At 43.9% G+C, this 14,734-nt stretch overlaps 1 protein-coding gene and 1 long non-coding RNA gene across 8 annotated transcripts in view; one reads left to right on the top strand and one right to left on the bottom strand.

The window, feature by feature from the left end:
- LOC129392412 (uncharacterized) overlaps positions 1-13,048 on the bottom strand; it is a 113,825-nt gene extending 100,777 nt beyond the window's left edge. Inside the window, exon 1 of the long non-coding RNA XR_008618212.1 lies at positions 12,914-13,048. This is a non-coding gene — a long non-coding RNA (uncharacterized lncRNA). The remainder of the gene's footprint in view (positions 1-12,913) is intronic.
- A 331-nt stretch (positions 13,049-13,379) lies between these two features.
- The window catches only part of LOC102979815 (transducin-like enhancer protein 1), an 87,141-nt gene continuing 85,786 nt past the window's right edge, over positions 13,380-14,734 (top strand). For all 7 annotated transcript variants that reach the window (XM_028493855.2, XM_028493852.2, XM_028493853.2 and 4 more), the window contains exon 1: positions 13,380-14,679. In XM_028493855.2, the coding sequence (XP_028349656.1) occupies positions 14,656-14,679 (24 nt within the window). In that variant the 5' untranslated portion in view covers positions 13,380-14,655. The remainder of the gene's footprint in view (positions 14,680-14,734) is intronic.

A 14,734-nucleotide genomic window follows, 5' to 3' on the forward strand; every position in this document is an offset into this window, starting at 1 on the left:
ACTCAGCCATTAAAAAGAATGAAATAATGCCATTTGCAGCAACATGGATGGACCTAGAGATTGTCATATTGAATAAAGTAGGTCAGACAGAGAAAGAGAAATATTGTATGATATCGCTTATACCATATGATATTGCTTATATGCAGAATCTAAAAAAAAAGATACAAATGAACTTTGGAGGAAGACAAATACCATGTGATAACACTTATATGTGGATTCTAAAACACGACACAAATGAACATATCTACAAAACAAAAACAGACTCACAGATATAGAGAACAGACTTGTGGTTGCCAAGGGGGAGGCGGAGAGGAGGAGGGAAGGACTGGGATGTTGGGATTAACAGCTGCAAACTACTATATATAGGATGCATAAACAACAAGGTCCTACTGTATAGCACAGGGAACTATATTCAATATCCTTTGATAAACCATAATGGAAAAGAATGTATATATATATATATATATATATATATCTATAACTGAGTCACCTTGCCGTACAGCAAAAATTAAACACAACATTGTAAATCAACTATACTTCAATAAAATTTTTAAAAATAAAGTATATGTTTGATTTCCCAGCTATACTGTGTGCTCTCTGAAAGAGGAATTAACTTTTATATAGCTCCTGATGTTCTCAAAGCCAGGGCAGAACCGTGTTTTTGGTACATCCAAATAAACATATTGGTTCATAACTTGTTATCTGGAATGAATTATGCTTCATAACTTTTAATTTCCATTTAATCCCCCCAAATGAAACATGGGGCAGCTAAGTCTTAATGAATTAAAAAAGTAGAAAATGTCCACCTACTGAGGACCAACAGCCCAGGTGAATGATACTATCTAGACGGCTTGTGAAAAGGTCTACAAATGGAGCTTCATGAGTAGGGCATTAGCCCCTAAAAGAGTTGTTGTGGCTGGAAAAAAACCCACTTCACCAAAGAAATTCCATTCACTTTAAAGGCTTGCTGCATTGTATAGGATCTGTACTTTTCTGAGTACTAAAGCCAATATTTGAAAAGGCTGTTTCCCTACTGATTCCCTTTTCATATGGAAGAACTGTATAGACCACTGAGCTAAATTCAGTGAAACTAAATCCAGCTTGAGATTCCTACTGGGTATCTGATGAGATTGTAGAACTATGCAGAATCCTTTCAAAACACTTTTCAAGAATGTGAATGATAGGGTTCACAGGAGGAACATCTTATGCTCTTTTTGCACTGGAAATAAAAAGTTCCCATCATTAACATCTTCCATCCACAACCAACACCCACACCCCTGGCCTTTCCCCCAAACCATGTTGTCTTCCATACTCAACCCAAAAGAATGATGGAAATGAGAATACTTCATTCCTAGAAAGAATTTCGTAATTCTAGCCCAGTGTAACTGTGGACCTTCCAGTCCATGCTGGTCCTAATGTCTGCTAATGTATTATTATGTGATTATGTTTATTGAAAAAGAGGACTGTGTTTCCTGGGATTTGTTTGAAGACATTGGGTACGAGTTGACAGACTGTAAATTCTAGATATGCCTCCCATTTGACACTGAAGGAATTCTTACTAAGTAAAATTTAAGGAGAACTAAGTACCACCTTCTCTTCCTTGTTCATTATTCGTTCCTCTTCTCCCCTCCTCCACCACTGGGAGCTCTGCACTGTTCACAGCATAAAAATAGGCTTTGTTCTATCTTCCCAAATAGAACTCCCCCTTAAATGGCTGCAGTGGGGGGAGGGAGGAACAGAGATGTAAAAGCTGGTAGAATGGGTCTCTGTACACAGTAATGCTAAGCATACTATGCTTTATAAATCATGAGGGTTTTGGATTGTTTTTTAAAGTCTGATCTGAGTAGCCAAGATTGTTTACCCGATGGTTTAATCATCCTTACCAGAAAAAGCCAAATCTAGAAAGAAAAATCCCTTCTTTTCCTTTCACTCTCCTCATAAATGAAGGTTTTGTATTTCAATTTTTTTGTCTTTCTAAAGTAGGCCTGATTTCAAACAAAAGATTTCAAATGAAGAAAGACACATAGAAGAGGTCCTAAAGAGTCCCTTGGTTGACACAGAATTGTTGAATTTAAAGATAATTGAGTTTGACTTCTACTCCAGAACAGCAACCCACGGCCATTAGGATTCTTACTTAGCCAGGGCTCATCAATTCTCACTAAACCTTATTCACAGATTGAGAGGCTTCGGCCATCGCTAATAAAATAGATGATGTGAAAGCAAAGTGGAAGTTCCCAGTTCAAAAAGAATCCTAGGCCAGATCACATTCCTCAAGAGTTCAGTTAATATCTAATTGACTGATTAGATATTATAATTTCTATATGTGTTTCTCAAGGTCTTTCCAACGCACAGCTTCACATTCATTGGGTGAGATGGTGTGACACTCAAGAAGAGCTTATTTGAGACATAATTCCATTAACCTCTCACTGGTTAGCCACATTTTTCTTATTATATTATCTAAATGGGGAACTCAGGGAATTTAGCCACCCAGAACAACAATTGTATGTTGTTCCTTATTTGTTTTCATAGCACTCCCACCCCAAATTGTATTTTCACTTCCAAAAAAGATATATGTACCAGGGGTGTTTTTCCTTGAGTATGAAACAGTCTTTGAATGGGAAGACATTCAAGATCCACGGCTCCTGCCTCCAAGAAACACCATGGTGACGTATTTCTTGGGCCCCAGAGTATTGGGCCATGGTTGGACTAGAGTTCCACAGAACACACTTTTAGAATCTGTGCTGCTATCTGATTTCCAAGAATGCATAATAGCAGGGGTGGTAATCCCCCAGCTCCTAGTAACCTAGGGTAGGGCCTTCATCAAGCCCCAGGCAAAAGAGGGAAAGGAACAAGGTTCTCAGGATCAAGTACTGAGTGAAGTAGGATACTGTGTTATCTCAGCTTATCTCTTTCAGTCCATGCAACCACCTTGAGAGACCTGTGCTGTTATCCTGGTTTTTTAGGTGAATGAGGAAACTGATACCTAGAGAGGGGAGTAGTTTGCTCAAGGTCATACAGTAAGAGGCAGATAGCGATTCCATTTCAGGACCCTCTGTTTCTGAGTCTGGTACTCTTTTTGTTAAACCACTCTAGGCTTGGGGTGGGATGGGGCAGGAAGGAGGATGAGGGATGCCATGGGATGTGGGTGATGGGATGGGGATCCTGAGAGGGGAGATGGAAACTTGAGGCAGAAAAGGGCCAGCAGAGAAGGGAGTGACACAAGAATTATGCAGGAAATTCTCTGAAGAGCCTTGAATCCTATTGATCTGGAACTTTGTAGTGGCATTTAAGGTAGGGATTATGAGTTATCATTGCCAAAAGTGTAAAGGAAGGAACAATCTGTCCTAATGTTATTGAGTAGACTCGTGTCACCATTTTGCATAATATGGTTTTGGGGTTAATGACTTTCCATAAGCTGAAGTTGTTAATAATCAAACTGAAAAACTCTATAGCTGTAATGGTTCACGTTAGGTGACAACTTGACTGGGCTAAGGGATGCTCAGATAGTTGACAAAGCAGTCTGCGTGTGTCCGTGAGGGCGCTTCTGGAAATAAGCATTTGATTCAGTAGACTAAGTCAAGATCACCATCACCAATGCAGGTGGGCATCGTCCAATCCACTGGGGGCATCCAAACAGAAAAAAAGGAGGAAGGGCGAGCTCTCCTTTCTTCTTGAGCTGGGATGTCAAGCTCCTGGTTCCCTAGCCTTCGGACTCTGGGACTTAAACAAGTAGTCCCTTGATTCTCAGGTCTTCAGACTCAAACTGAATTGTACCACTGGTTTCCTGGTTCTCCGACTTACAGATGGCAGATTCACGGCCTCCATAACTGCATGGGTCAATTCCTTTAATAAATCTCTTCTCTTTCTCTCCTATTGGTTCTGTTCCTCTGGAGAACGCTGACTAGTACAATAACATAATTTAAAGTAGTGTTTTAAAATTGTGTTGCTACCTGTGTATATGACCCCTGTGTATGTGAAAGAGAGAGAACTGAACTGAGATTTTTAAAATATATTCCTTAGTATGGTTCATGGCCAAAGATACTCAAAATCCATTGATTTTAAGAGGGTTTTGGAGGATAGAAACAATCCATTTACATTCAACAGGTCAAATGTTTCCAAACATATTATCAGGACCCAGACTACACATCTACCATTACCGGGACATCCCAAAGCATCATTAATCACAGAACTCTATATATCCCCCCGCTTTTTTTATTTTTTAAAATTGTAATATTTTCAACGTTGTGAATCAGGACAGTTGCTTTGCTGTCCTAGTTGAAATTAGGATTTGCTGTCTCTAGCATTCCTCTGCTTCAGCTGGAGACTGAGCCCATCTTTTCTTGCTGAACTGTAATTTGGTGTATGGATCAGGTGCTGCCAGAAAGCACACAACTGAAGGTGGCTGCATTTCTCTGCTGGCAGACACAGTTCTAGAGCGCCGAGGGAGCTCTGTTTGCAGGAATATAAATTCTTAAATTATCAACCTCACCTCCAAAGTACTAAGAAAGCCTACCAAGCTTGTGAGCAAAATACATATGCGTTTTTCTATCAATAGATCAATGAGGGATTTGAGGAGAGAATAAGAAATGGCACTCTGAAGGGTAACTAGTACTCGCTGTGGCCAGTGGCTGAGAGTGAGTTCTCTGGAATACCAGGGTTCAAAACCCAGCTCTCCTACAAGTGACTCTGGGCCTCAGGTTTCTGGTCAGTAAAATAGGGATGGTAATAGAAATGCCTTGAGGGTCAAATGAGGTAATACAAACAATAAAGCACTTAGAACAGTGCCTGACACGTAAATAAACAAACAATGGTATGCAGAACTTCAGGAAATGAATAGGATAAGAATCCACTGTAAAACTGGTACATAACCAAAAAAAGGAATCCTACTGACTTTAAAAAAATAATTGGTAACATACACATAAAATTTATCATCTTAACCATTTTGAAATGCACAGTTCAGTGTCATTAAGTACATTCACACTGTTGTGGTGCCATCACCACCATCCATCCACAGAACTCTATCCCTCTTGCAAAACTAAAACTCTGTACCTGTTAAGCAATAACTCCCCACCCTTTCCTCTCCCCAGCCCCTGACAACCTCAGTTCTCTTTTCTGTCTATGAATTTGCCTACTCTAGGTACCTCATATAAGTAGAATCATAAAGTATTTGTCTTTTTGTATCTGGCTTATTTCACTAGCATAATGTCCTCCATGTTGTAGCGTGTGTCAGAATTTCCTTCCTTTTTAAGGTCCATTGATTGACTACTTATTTTTTATACAATTTTATAAAGCTTATGTTCCATTCACAATTATTACAAAGTATTGGCTATTCCCTGTGTTGTAAACTATGTCCTTGAGCCTATCTTATACCCAATGGTTTATACCTGCCACTCCTCCCACCCCATCTACCTACTGGTAACCACTAGTTTGTTCTCTGTATCTGTGAGTTTGCTTCTTTTTTGTTATATTCACTAGTTTGTTGTATTTTTTAGATTCCACATATAAGTGATAGCATACAGTATCTGTCTTTCTCTGTGACTTATTTCACTTAGCATAATACCCTCCAAGTCCATCCATGTTTCTGCAAATGGCAAAATTTGTTCTTTATTATGAAGGTCCATTGACTTTTTAACCTACCAATTTTTTTAAGTTTTCAGAAATTAAAGATATAAATATGATGATTCCTCCACTCAACAGCAAAGGCAAATAACTTCTTGAAAAACCTCCTGGAGTTACCTGGAGATACCCATATCCATAGGAATGCTAATTAGAAACCGGTTTTCTTAAGAAAGGTATTATTCCTTGAGGCAGGCTGTTTACATTAATCAACATTTCTCTAATACTTGTCAGTGTTTTGTAACACTTTTTCAAGTGCCAATTGTAGCTTGCCAGTTCTTCTGAAGTGTGGAGACTGCCAATGGGGGAAACCAGAATGGTAACTCTGTCCCCATGGGGCTTTTTCTTTCATGGTAAAAGTTATTTTTATCTTTTTCATTTTACATAAGCATTGCTTATGTGGATGGTGGCTAGATATATTGGACACTGTGTAAAAAGTACTGGTTTTCCTATATTTTCATATTTGCCTCCCTTTAATGCACTCAAGTTTTTCACTGGAAGTTGTGAATTTAATCTGTTCACACAGAGACTGGAATCTGCTTACCATTGTCACAGAATGTTTCCTTTCAGTCAACATAATGGTGATAGGAAAAACAAAATCATGCTAAATAGCCATGATTAAAGAGAAAAAATTGATGGATGGGGCATTCCAACTGTCAACCCTCAGATTATGCCTTGTCACTTTTCACAACTTTTTGGAAAACTGTTTATTTGCACATCATAAATATGTGCCTCTGTGATTCTAGATGATCATAATATCAGCATCCAAGATTTAGTGCTATTTTCATTTCTTTACAAGATTAATATTTAAAGCTTAGTACACAGAGCAATAATCTGTTTCAGCATTATATTTCAAAATATTAAGGAAATTTCCAAATCAAACTAACAATTTATAAATTTCATTTCTGGGTTCAAGTGATGAAAGGGTCAGGAGAACAACTATTTATAATGGGAATTAAGAAACTGAAATAAAATTTATTTGCTACTACCTTATTCTTAATATGTAAGCAGTTTTTTATTTTATGGTAGATTTTCTGGTGATTCAGAGCTTGATGGCCCACAAAGCGATGCATTAGAGGATTGCTAATGTAATGTCCTAATTTATTTAAAGATTTCCGTTGTATGTTCATTGATAACTAAGGGACATTTGAGACTGCAGAAAAAAACAAACAAAAATAAAATATCATACATAATACAAGAACTAAAAGATCCAGAGAAAAACACCAGGTAATAATTTGGGTGTTACTACAATAGCTTTAACATGATCCGGGGAAAAAAATAAAAAGATTGCCAATTTTTTCGTACTCTTTAAAAGTAGAAACATCATAAGCCAATCTTTTTATTTATTTATTTTTTGGCTGAGTTGGGTCTTTGTTGCTGCGTGCGGGCTTTCTCTAGTTGCGGTGAGGGGGGCTACTCTTCGTTGTGGTGCACGGGCTTCTCACTGCGGTGGCTTCTCTTGTTGCGGAGCAGGGGCTCTAGGTGTGTGCGCTCAGTAGTTGTGGCTCGTGGGCTCTAGAGCGCAGGCTCAGTAGCTGTGGCGCACGGGCTTAGTTGCTCTGCGGCATGTGGGATCTTCCCGGACCAGGGCTCGAACCCATGTCCCCTGCATTGGCAGGCGGATTCTTAACCACTGTGCTACCAGGAAAGCCCATAAGCCAATCTTTTAACTACAAAGGGAATTTCCATTAACATATGAAGAAAAAGATGTAGACAATGAACCTAAAATGGCTTTCCACTTTTTATCATGAAAAATTTCAAACATACAGAAAAGTTGAAAGGATAGTAAAATGAATAGCTGCAGATTCTATCCCTAAATTCTATAACTGTAGACTTTTTGTCAGATTTGCTTTCTCTTTTTCCACACTTTTTTTCTGCAGTTGCAAACATCATTTGATGTTGCATGTATCACCATGCATCCTCTCAGAACATCCTCTGACACGACTACAATTCTCACATTAAAAAAAAAAAATTAGCCATAATTCCGTATTACCTAATATCCAGTCCACATTAAAACTGCCCAAGAACATCTTTTATAGTTGCTGGGGTTTTTTGAACCAGGAGCCAATAAAGATTCAGATATTGCATTTTCATCATATGTCTTTGTTTATAGGGAACAGTCCTTCTCCAATTTTTTTTTCTCCCTCTCACAACGCTGACTTTTTAAAGAGCCCAGGCCAGTCGTCTTGTGAAATGTTCCAACATTCTGTAATTATGTCACTTGACTTGTTCATCTAGGTCTAGACTTAGCATTCTAGAAGCCATGGAGGTATCTGGAATATTCACTTGCTTTCTAGCCCCTTTCTCATCTCCAGAGTTCACCTGCCTTCAACTGTGAGGCGCACCAAGCCATCAGAGATTAGCTGAACTCAGCTTTAACCCCTCAGAGAAATTGCTAGCTTCAGGAAGAAAAGTTATTTAAATAATACTGCCAAAAGCAAAGGCTTTTAAGGCCAGAGGAAAGGTGCCCCTGTTTAAGGTTGGTTTCCTAGCAAGTCCAAGGCCTGCAGCAAGGTGGGTCATTGCAGAGGGTATTAAAGTGGCCCGGGTTTGCTCCATTATGTGAATATGTAGGAAGGAGCCGTCAAAGGTGCTTCCTTTAACTACTTGTTCTTTTGTCCACCAAATGCCCTTCAGCTTCTGTTGAGCTAAATGCTAAACCAAAAGGATTAAAAAAAAAAAAAGTGTATTATCCCAACTTTTACCAGTCCAAATTAACGCGTGTGCCATACATGGGCAAGAGATGTAAGCAGGCCTGGAAGGGGCGGTGAGATGTAGAGGAACATTTGTATCTGCACCTCTAGGATGACTTCTAAACACAGGCTATTTTGGACCTACACCTCTCTAGAAGTTCAGACTTACATAAACAAAATTCGCCCCGGCTGAGGTGGTGTTCTTCCGCAGGCCAAGTGTTTTTAAAAACATGACTGGCCAGCTAAGAAGTTTATCCGCCTGGTGCCTCAGATTCTCAGTTTATTTGAACACCGTGTGAACGGCTAATCTCCGACAAGTTTTGGGGCTTCAACAAGGTAAACAAACGGGTGGGCTGTGAAAGTAAACACTGCATTTCCTCCCAGTCTCATCCTCGTCTCCAGAATTATGCACCCTCACTCCTTTTGCGAGCCCCAGCCTCCCCCTTCCAAAGCTTGGTCTCTTGTACCCTGTAAAAGTACTGAAATTGCAAAGGAGACATTTTCAATTATAAGTACTACAGTAATGAATTCAAGTACACTCGTTTATCATAAAGGGCTTTCCCATCTGTCTCTAAAGTATACTTTAAAAGGCTGTGTATTTGATAACATTAGCACCAAGCATCTTCGACATGTTAATGTTCATCGTTTTAAATGTTCGCTCCCCCAACCCCCACAGACAGCATGGTGGTGGTTCCAGAAAGAGCACATTTATCTCTGGGTTTGGGAGTGCCTGTGTGGTCTCTTCCTAATTTATTTGCACTCCAGTCCTCAGGGATAGCATCGCAATCCCCCTAGGCAAAAAGAGATTAGGGAACTGGGCTGTCTGCTTCTCCCCACCCTGACAGAGAAAGGAAAACAACTTCCCCAAGTCCCACAAGTTCTCTGGCCACTGTACAAATTGTTCTTGAGCATGGAGGGTTTCCAAAAGCCCTAATTAGCAACTCACAGCAAACATTTCTTTGCATTAGCTAATGATCCGGCTACACTTGTAAGCAAACAGAACCAACATATCTAATCAATGCTGAAAAACCAACCAAATGCCTATTAAACATCTGGATGTAATTTTCTAGTTAGAACAAAATGAAAACATATGCAGGTTCCTTTGATCTGCGTCTTAACAAAGAAATTGTTGATAAAAAAAAGCATACTGGTCAGTCAATGTGTCATTTTCATAAAGTCTGCTCGTTTCTCTTCAAATGCTCCCAGTTTAATTTAGTTGGTTTCCTGCAATCTCTAATTTTACCATATTGTGTGAAACCGCAAGAGATTCTTTGGATGTGATTTTATTTGAGGTTTTACTGCTGCATGGATCTGCTACTGACTTTTTTTTTTTCTTTCTTCTCTGCTTTCTCCCCTCCACCCACCATGCCCATCCTGCCCTTTTCTTTGGTAAAGTGGTGAGGGGAAAAAAGGTTTTAATGCAATGCTCGGAATATTTCTTCTGGATCCTACATTCTTAGGTTTAAGAACACTTCCAGTTTTTAAAAAAAAGTCAAATGAGGAAATGTATAACAGCTGAAAGGAAAAGAAAATGACAGAAGTGATCTTTTAAAAATGTGCATAGGGCTTCCCTGGTGGCGCAGTGGTTGAGAGTCTGCCTGCCGATGTAGGGGACACGGGTTCGTGCCCCGGTTCGGGAAGATCCCACATGCCACGGAGCGGCTGGGCCCGTGAGCCATGGCCGCTGAGCCTGCGCGTCCGGAGCCTGTGCTCCGCAACGCGAGAGGCCACAGCAGTGAGTGGCCCGCGTACCACACAAAAAACAAACAAACAAAAAAAGTGCATAATTATTATTTATTTCAAATAAAACAGTAATAGATTTAAAAGATGCATAATTTCTATGATCAGCATTCATAATTTTTCCCACTGTGTCTACTACCTGTACTATAGATAGGACCTAGTTTTTGTAATCACTTATACTATTGGTGAGTTGAAAATTTGATAACTCAGCAACAAGTGAATGGAAATATACTCATATATGCATCAATGATAAAATAATCTGGCAATCTTTTTGTTTCTTTTGCAGAGGATAAAGAAGAAAATTTTTTCAGAGACAATTTCCTATGGACAAGGGGTACTTAATATTATTTCATGTAAAAAACATCATCAACATATGAATATGTTAAAGAAGATTGTGGTTAACAGACTTTAAACAGCACACCAAAATTATAGATTTCGTGAGTAGGACTATTTTCCTTTAAAAAGGCTGTAGGCAATCTGCACATATATTATTTATTTAAAACATAAGATTAAAGCTACTTGATTGTTTAAACAGCATCATTTGTAATGCAGTTTGATGACAGTTTTGTAGAATAATTATTACAGCATGACAATCACATAGAAAACATGACCTTGAAAAAGGGCCCAGCCTCCTGTCTTAAGGAGGAGGTGCTGTAAGAGAAAGAAGCCATCAAAAACCGACCATCTTCATGCAAACAATTAAAGGCCTTCCAATTTTCAAATCAGTACTTTCTTTTCTCCAGATACTACATCATAAGGAAATCAGAAGGCCTGGTGATTCAAACTCTACTGGTAAAGAAGCACTAGTTAAAAGAGAATTTCTAATTTCTACTCTTGGCAAACTAGGAAATATGGTGAGTAGACGTGTTTGCTGTGAACAGTTATATTAGAGAACATTTAAAAACAATGTGTTAGAACTGATTTTGAAGAGGATGGGGAGGGGAGAGAAAAAGAAGTAGCAACAGTTTTGTTCCTGTTCTAACTTCTCTACTTAAGTACCAGCGTGTGCCAGTAAATCAAAGTAAAGCTTGGGTAAGCCAGAGAAAAGTCTCAGTTGCCCTAGTTGTCCCAGCATGCACAGGCATATTTGTGGCATCTAAGCACTTTCTATACAATCCTGGAGCTGATTATGGGATGAACCAACCACAGACTGGTATAGGTGGCCCATTCACCACATGATTTCAAGGCACACAGGTTGCCAACGGGCAAAGCTTAGTTGCCCATGCCAGTATGATTCAGAAAGTTCTGTATGCGGAGCAAGCCTGCTCTTGTCATCACCAAGTTTAACCGAGAAAAGGGGCAGTGCTTCCTTCCTATTCATTTCTCATGTCAGCAAAATGAATAATAGAATCCCTCCCTTACCCCACTTAATGAGCCACAATGCTGAACTTGTTTGAGAATTACTATGGTGTTGTACAGACTGGCTAAAATCACTCCTTTAATTTTTCATTTATATTGATATTTGGGATTGATCCAATTATAGACAAATCAATACCATACATATTTAAGAACTCCACCAGTGCAATGTATTATCTAAAATGATTCCTTTAATATTTCAAGAAAAAGATCTCTGTAAAAGCAAATCTTCGAATAAATTGTATTTCTGTTTAAATAAATGCGGTTCCATAACTCTCTTGAAAGTAAAATAATGGTAACACGGAGGCCATTAACACCAAAAACTTAAGTATGTTCCAACCTAAGATGAACGCTTGTCAAAGATGTGTCTTTCTCATGGAAGAATTCACCACCATATGGCTAAAACAGCATTATTCACGTACCAATCATGTGGAAATAGCTCAACTGAACTGCTCTTTAAACTCAAGTATAAATGCGGCAATATTGAAGGTTTTCTGTGGGATGTACTTAGAAAAACAGACAAAAACTGGGGATTGACGCAGTATGCCCTGTTTATTTAAAATCTCAAAATCCTTTTAAAGTCAAGTTCCACCTCGTAAGAATTTTTTCCACGTCCTTTACCCAACGCTTCCCATTTAGCTCCTTACACATTTCTGCCGGGGCGGGGGGGGGTACCACCCTAACTATGGGGATGGGGTGGGCAGGACAGGTTTTTCAGGTCTCAATGCTGTTTATACCGTTGTCTCCCTTTGTTTCCAGTAATTGGAAACAGACTCGTGGTCATGTTGCTGAGAGGCCCCTAAAACTCTCAGCAGCCCTCTACTTTCAAACACAACGAAATCAGGACTATCAAGAGAAGGACCCGAGATTTCGCGCCGCGGGCAAAACAACGCATCTGTGACTGGGACGCGTGTGCCTTACCCTGGCAGCACCGCGGGTATCCTTCCCGCCAAACCAAGTCAGGCCAATCTTTTTGCAAAGTGGTTTGAAATACTCCAATGAAAACCAATTCCTACCACCTTGGGTGCAAAAGTGGGCGTGGGCATCAGAAGCCTAGTCTTAAGCCGCTGGTGTACGTACGCCAGCCAATGAGTTGCCCCTTTATGCATTTTCCACGAAGTGCACAGTCCACTCCTCGTGAGTCCGCGAAAAGACAGCTCAGGGAAAAACAATCCTCAGAGAAATTTTTGAATGTGACCTCACTTTCAAGAGTAGCATCAAACAAGGGGCCAGCTTCGAAAGACGCGTTTGGCTCGAACCAGCAAAAAGCACCCACTCTCCCTCATTAGAAACTACGCGGTTAGTCTCTGAGTTACTTTCACTGAGATCTGAGGATTTTCGTTAAAGGGAAAGTGAACAAGTGGCAGGATTTTTGCACACTTGAGCCCCCAGGTTCCGCGGCTGCACACTCGCGGGTCCCTCCCGCTCGCGCGCTCCCGCGCGCTCCCTCAGCTGCCCCACGTTACTTTGATTGACAGCCCAGCTCCGCCGCTCTCCTTCCCACCGACCTTCCCATCTACAGTGCCAATCTCCGCGTCTCGCCGCTTCCCATTGGCTGGTTTCAGCGTCCCGCGGCTCCTCCAGGAACAGTTCCTCACCGAGCCCGGGAGGACGCGGCTGGCGGAGGAGGGGTGGGGGTGGATGGGAGGGGAGACGGGGGAGATGGCGGAGATGGAAGCGAGCGGGGTGGGAGAGGAGAGGGGGAGGGGGAGACAGTCCGTTCGGTGCCGCGCTGCCATAGGCTCTGAGGAGGCGTTGCGTCAGCACCCCACGTTGGGCGCGGCGCACGCGATTGGCTGACGCGGGCCTTCCCGCTCCCCCCTCCACCCGAGCGGGCCCACGTCCCCCGCCGGCTCAGCGCTCGCGCCCCCCGCCCGCGCGGGGCTGGGCGGGGCCGGCGCTGGTTAGCTCCGGAGTGTGAAACCGCGTGTTAATGTAACCGGCGCGAGAGGCGCGGGCGGCGGCGGCGGCGGGAGCGGCGGCTGCAGGAGCAGCAGCGGCGGTGGCGGCGGGTACCCTGTGCCCCGCGTCCCCGACGCAGCTGACTGCGCCACCCCCACCCTCGCACGGCCGGGCGGGACCCGCGCCACCAACCCGGACCTCCGGTGGCCCTCGGCGACTTAACCCCCGCCGCGAATACTCCGGACTCGCCCGCGGAGTTTGCCCGCCGGGGAGGGAGGCCGAGCGGGTAGAGCACTCTTGGGCTTTTCCCCACCATCTCTTGGATGTCGTTCCCCGGGTCGTGAGAGAACTTTGCAGCGGGCTGGAGCGCCCTTTGCGGAGAGGCTGACGAAGAGAAGGAAAGAAAGGGGGTCGACAGAGAGGCTCGGAGGAAAGGTCCGAAGCGGTCGCGCCGGCCGTGCAGGACGAGTGCGCGCGGGCCGCGGCGCCCGGATGCGCCCAGGGCTCGAGGAGCTGCGAGCGGCTGCGGGACTGCCCTCCGCGGAGTAGCCCCGTCGGGCCAGGAGGGTTTGTGCAACCGCGGAGAACACCGAGAGCCGGCCGCACTGGGCGTGCCAAGCCGCCTCCCGGCGCGCCCTCCTCACTTTCTCCGCCTCATCGTCATCCCGCGCTCCTCGGCTCGGGTTAAGGCTGCGGGGCGCCGGGCGCGGAGCCTCTGCTGCGGCCGGGACCTCGCACCCCGCCGCCTCCAGGAAGCCCGCGGGTGCCTGGTTGTGGGCGCTGCCCGGACCCGCGGGGTTCAGCCCTGTACACCGTCAGGTTTGTTTGTGTGGGGTTAGCCCGGAGCGCCGCGCCACCTGCACCTCGCCGGCGGCCGGCGCCGCGGGGAAAACCCGGAAAAGAGGCGGACCCGGAGAATAGCAAAGGAGAGCAGCCCGCCTGGATTTGTTTGCCCGGGACGGGTGCGGCGCACGCGGATCGCCGAGGGGAGCGCGGCGGGAGTCACCGCGCCCCCACCTCCCAGCACGGGCGGCCGAGGCCCGCGGATTGGAGCGTAGCCCCTGCGCCCTCTTCCCGAGTGCCGGCGGCGCTCCGCAGGTTTTTGGTGCAGCCGGGCCCGGGTTGCCCCGTGATGTGGCCCTGAGCGCGGGAGCCCGCACCGGCGGGAGCAGGAGCGGCCCGGCGCCGAGTGGCCTGTGCGCCCCGCCAAGCGCGCCTGCGTGCGTGGCCAGCGCGCTACCCGCTTCTGCCTGGCTTCCCGGCTTAATTTTCCTCGGCGAAATTAAAGTTGGAAATTGAGCGGAGAATTGAGTTGCCTGGGAACAGAGCCGCGGCCGCCGCCAGAGCGATGTTCCCGCAGAGCCGGCACCCGGTGAGGCGCGGTCTGGTGGCTGAGTAGGGAGCAGGGTAGTGGGGCGGGGGTGGGC

Source organism: Physeter macrocephalus, chromosome 9 (assembly GCF_002837175.3).
Source record: "Physeter macrocephalus isolate SW-GA chromosome 9, ASM283717v5, whole genome shotgun sequence".
Lineage (NCBI taxonomy): Eukaryota > Metazoa > Chordata > Mammalia > Artiodactyla > Physeteridae > Physeter > Physeter macrocephalus.